Genomic DNA, 5,078 nt, shown 5'->3' on the forward strand with positions numbered 1-5,078 from the left:
TTGCCCTTGGCAGGCACTGCCGCCTTCTGTTCTGTGGTCCCAAATAAGCAGCAGGCTCATCATCCTGACAAGTCCCCACTCGCAGGTACCTACCTGTCTGTTTCCAAGGTTGTGCAGATCTGTTTTTCCCCCATCTGGTCTTCCTCCTGTTTTCTGATTGTCCTCTTTTCCTTTAAGTCCTCTCCAGACTTTGGGCATTGCAGTCTCCAGTCTTCTTTTTTGGGGGCTGATGTGACATTCCCATTCAGAAGTCCCCGTTGGTCTGAACCTGGGACCTTCCACACGTAAATAGCCTCTTTCAGAAACACCTTTATGAGTCATAATAACTTCTAAGTCCAATTGTATTTATTACCCATTTCTTTGTGGGACATTTCTTCCAGTTCTCATAGTTTTCTAATCTCTGGACTTAAGCAGTCCTGAACTCCCTCCTAGACACTCTCACATGAGATCTCATTTGCTTTTCATGTTTTTCAGTTTCCTACACAACATTGCTCTGTCACAGCCTATGCACAACGCTTTGCCTGTCATCAATACTTGTTTCTGCAGAGCAGCGGCTGGAGATGCTGCTGGGTGAAGGGGCTGTGGGTGTGATTCAGGATGTGGAGAAAGGTTTTCTTCAGAACTCTGAGTGGATTGAGTGAAGTGGATGAGGTTGGATGACCACCCGTGTGCACTCTTCCAGTCTGTTCAATTGGCATGGTACCCAGGAGAGTGAAAGGGTACCCCAAGTAGATAACAGAATCATAGAATGGTTGGGTTGGAAGAGACCTTAAAGGTCATCCAGTTCCACCCCCTGCCATGGACTGGTTACTCAGGCTGCCCAGGGTCCATCCAACCCAGCCTTCAATGCCTCCAGGTCTGGGGCACCCACAGCTCTGGGCAGCAGTGCCAGGGCCTCCCCACCCTGATATATCCTTCCTTCCTTCTGTTTTGCCAACACCCAGCTGTCGGTGAATCTGAGCTCGTAACACGTCTCTCATTGATGTAAGGACACCAAGAACACTATCTTTTATTCAGAAGCTATTTCACAGTGATTCATGCCTTATCACTCAGGGTGCACCCCGCCATCTTCTTCATCCTCTGCCCTCTCTTGCCTTCCCTCAGTGCTTTGGCATTGGGATGCCCTTTCCGCTCATGGCTTAAGGTTTGCAGGTGCGCATCTCTGGGGGCTGTGGTTGACACATCGTCCCCACACAGCTGCAGGAACACTGGCAGCCTCTTCCTAGCGTCCAGAGAGTGCCCTGAGCCCTGGGCTGGCTTCCTGTGGAGGATGGGGAACATTGGGAGGTAACTGGGGTGTAGGGAGCAGCTGCTCACGGCTGTGCTGGGGACGTGATTGATGGGGTGGCAGGAGGCAGACCCTCTGTGGGCCCTGTAGGAGTCCATGCTGGCTAGGATGTGGGATGCTGGGATGTTCCTGCAGCTGTCCAGCAGGATGTACTGGATGGCCCTGGAGGGGTGGCAGCGGCGCTGGGGCAGTGGTGCTGGAGCTGTCATTGTGGTCGGCTTCTCCTGAGGACAAAGCACATAGTCAGGAATTCGCTTAAAAAAAAAAGAATTTGTGTGTTTTTATTTTCCCTGATGAAAAGAACCAAACGATTTGCTGGATTCTTTTTCCTGCTTGCTTCTTCAAGCAGACCGACTTGGATAAAAAACTACCTTGCAAAGCAGCTCCAGCATAGATTTTCATGTCACAATCAGAAATAGCTACCCAGCAAACATGAAGACTTTGCTGTGTTTGCCATAGAGAAGACTCCAATCTCATCGCTGACTCCACTTCCACCAGCCTGGGAGTGGGAGTGCTGTCAGAGCCAGGCATGTTGTCGCCGTCAGTGCTGGAGCCGTTCCTCTTTGCAGCACTGAATTGCCAGCAGGTGGATTTGGGGTCTGATGCTGCCTCCTCAGGGAACTGCTGACCTTCTGCTCTCTTAAGCTGCCTTCTGTGTTCTTCCATCGTGCCCCGCTGAATAGTTAAGCCTTCTCCCAGATTATGCAGATTCCTTTGGGGGGGGGGGGGGGGACATAGCAATGAGGCCTATATTTCCTCCTCTGTGCTTTGATACCTGGCAGAAACCTATGGAGTTGACAGAGGGAGAAGGCGACCAACCCAGTTCATGGATAATTCATCTCATGCATTACTCATGCCCACACATTTCATGGATAATTTAGAGTAAGGGCTTACAGGATCAGGATCTCACATGGAAGTGAAGGGTCTCTCATGAACAAAGCTGATGGGAAACTCTAGTGATGGGACAGAGGGCTTCTGAATGTGGCAGTGTGTGGCAGAGAGAGCTGGGAATGGTTCCTTGGATGCTGGTGTCTCTCAGATGGCCAAGTGTGTTTGGTCCAGTCTTCTGTCTTGGAGAATGGCCAAAATCAGGTCTATCAAGGTTGTTGCAAGCATCCCAGATTCACTCTATGGAAGCAGGTGGTCCGATATCCCAACAATCCCTGACTGTTGCCTGATTCCATTTCCTAGGGCAAGGTTGTTGGTTGTTACCTCTCCAGTGTAGTTTGTAGCTAAGCATTTTTATTCTTCCTTACTCCTTTTCTTTCTCTTCAAAAGCAAATCAATATGGGATGGTTGTCATTCTCTTACGGCAAGGGAACGCCACAGTTTCATGCTGATGAAAGAGATCAGAATTCAGGTATTGGCCACCCCATGTTAACATGTTTACTGCACTGATGAGGAAGGCAGACAGCACCCAACCAGCGTCCAGCTCTATCGATTCTTAGGAGGCCAGGTCTTAAATCAACTTGCAGGCATCAAACATTTAAACAGACCAGTCGAAGGCTGAATTATTAAAATCACCCTATGTGAGATGCTGCTCTGCAAGAAGATGAGCACTCTCCTTCCCCGGTTCATTGTCTCTGCAGGGTGTCAGATATGCTAAGACTCATTCTGCCTTTCCCATCCCCCTTGAGATGTTCACAACAACTGAAGCACTCCCAGCTGCCAAGAAACATGGAATATTTATGAATCCCTTTAATCACAGAGGCAGAGACCATTCCAGCCAGCTTAGTTTGGCATGCTGTTGGCCTTGCCTCCTACAGAGGAGCAGATCTTGCTCCCAGAAGGTTTTCCCACCACCTTGGAGCTGATCAGCAGTCTGCCCGGTTCAGGCAGCAATCCCTAGTGACAGCTCTGGGGGTGGAGATGCCTCACACCTGAGCCTGCACCTCTGTAGGGTAAGAGATGCAGAGGAAATGGTCCGGGCTGTGCCTTCACAACTTCAACCTTGAAAGCAGAGAAATAGCAGCTCACGGACTTCTGAATCACTTGGCGTTTTCTCACCATTGTCATCTTGTTCTTGCACTGCATATGGCGTTTGCTTCCCCCTCCAAAGCAAATACAAGCCCAAACCAGCCAGCAAAGAGAAACAAATGGTGATATTTTTCTTCCTTGTTCTTCTGTGTTTTCCCTTTCCGCAGCTTATGGTAACAGAGGGAATAGGGAGAATTAATCATAAAAAAAAAAGAGCTTGCTCTTTGGTCAAAATGAAATCCAACAGGGAAGAGCAGGGTTTGTCTCTTTTATCTCCTCACTGCTGTTCCAGCAGGCACAGAAATCATTTTTGAAGTTCTTCATAAGCGTTTGGTATGAAAAGAAAAGTCCTTTTTGGTTTGGGTTGTTTTTTATTACTTTTTGTTAAACATGCTTATTGCCTTCTTTCAACTGGCTCTATCACATAGTCCATTCTGAGACTCCGGGTTGAGAAAGCTTCTGAAACTGCATGTCTTTGACTGATCAAGGCACTCCTGTAAACTCTTTGTGGGTGCTTGCAGCCTTCACAGATAAGAGATTCGTCAGGGTAAGAGGCAAATTATTTCCAGTTGAGTTCACTGAGAAAGCGTTGGCTTTTAAACAGATTTCCAGGTAGAAAACAGGGGGTGAGGTTTGTGCTATGGTGGAAAGCTGTAGGAGGGCGTCTGGCTGATGCATTTGATCAGCTCTTTAGAGCAGGAGAGGAGGGCTGCACTGAGTTTCAGTGCTGCCAGTTGGTTTGCAGCAAAGCATGAACCATGAGTTATTTCTGGTGCTCACCAGTACGGACCCAAACCCAGGATTGTCTATAAACCCACAGTGCTCAAAGGAAAGCTACAGTAGGAGAGGTTCTGATCAAGTAGCATCAGCTTCCGTGGGCCTAGCAGGAATGGGGAAGTGCTTAAATGTGTACTGACAAATCTGATGTTCTTGGAAGACTTACCGAAATCCTGGGTACTTTTCTATTTGGTTCTGCCTGGCAATTCCTGTCTTCAAAACCCGTCTGTAAGGGGCTGGGTGCCATCCACCCTGGCTTGGGGGCAAACTGGCAGGGGTGGTTTGGTGCCATTGTGACATCGGGTTGCAGAATTCTGGGCAGGGATCACAAAGAACCCAGCTCTGACCAGTTCTGATGCCCTCGTCTCTATTGGGATGTGCACAGATGGGATGTGTTGGACCAGAAAGAGAATGAGCTGAGGGCTGTGTACAGCATATGGCTTCCCACCACTGCTGGAGCTGTCTCTGTCCCCTAGTTTGAGTTCCCCTGAGCAGAGGTTGCCTGTCCTGTTGGTAGCTCTCAACTGAGCAGGGATCTCTGTGATGACTTTATGTGTAGGGCTGAGTAAAAAAACCCAGTACCTCGTGTTGTATCAGAGCTACATAACTCTGCAGACTTGCTGAAGGTAGAGCAGAGCCTGGTACGCTTCTGTAGGGCTTAGTTTTCCTGTCCTAAAACATTTTGTGCAGCTGTTAAACAGCTTGCTGCATTAAAACCCATGAATGAGTAGAAGTCATTCCTGTAAAGAAATGGGTTGCAAGATTTTTGGCACTCTGGGAATTGGGAGCAACAGTGCTTTGTAAATTAGATCTATTAAATACTTAGTAATATCAAAATTTCATGTGGTACTTATCTTCAAAGAAGGCTGAGGTGGTTCTGTTCATCAAGCAATTTTCCCTCAGACTGACCTGGCCTGTCACAGTCACCTGGGAGGTCATTTTGATCCCAACATAATTCCTAATGAGATTTCCTACTTCCCCAAGGCTTTCTACTGACTTATATGAAAAGACAGAGCAGACCTGTGACTTTTATCCA

At 48.1% G+C, this 5,078-nt stretch overlaps 1 protein-coding gene across 2 annotated transcripts; it reads right to left on the reverse strand.

The window, feature by feature from the left end:
• Positions 1 to 983: 983 nt before the first annotated feature.
• LOC107322379 lies at positions 984 to 4,346 on the reverse strand. 2 transcript variants are annotated; one of them, XM_015880359.2, is made up of 3 exons: positions 4,209 to 4,346; positions 1,361 to 1,512; positions 984 to 1,261 (listed from the first exon to the last, which is right to left on the reverse strand). In XM_015880359.2, exons 1-3 carry the CDS (start codon positions 4,332 to 4,334, stop codon positions 1,036 to 1,038), a joined length of 504 nt encoding a protein of 167 aa, XP_015735845.1. In that variant the 5' UTR covers positions 4,335 to 4,346; the 3' UTR covers positions 984 to 1,035. The 2 variants fall into 2 exon arrangements, with proteins under 2 accessions (XP_015735845.1, XP_015735844.1); XM_015880358.2 differs by having other exon boundaries at positions 984 to 1,512.
• Positions 4,347 to 5,078: the final 732 nt, after the last annotated feature.

This window comes from Coturnix japonica, chromosome 19 (genome assembly GCF_001577835.2).
Source record: "Coturnix japonica isolate 7356 chromosome 19, Coturnix japonica 2.1, whole genome shotgun sequence".
Taxonomy (NCBI): Eukaryota; Metazoa; Chordata; class Aves; order Galliformes; family Phasianidae; genus Coturnix; species Coturnix japonica.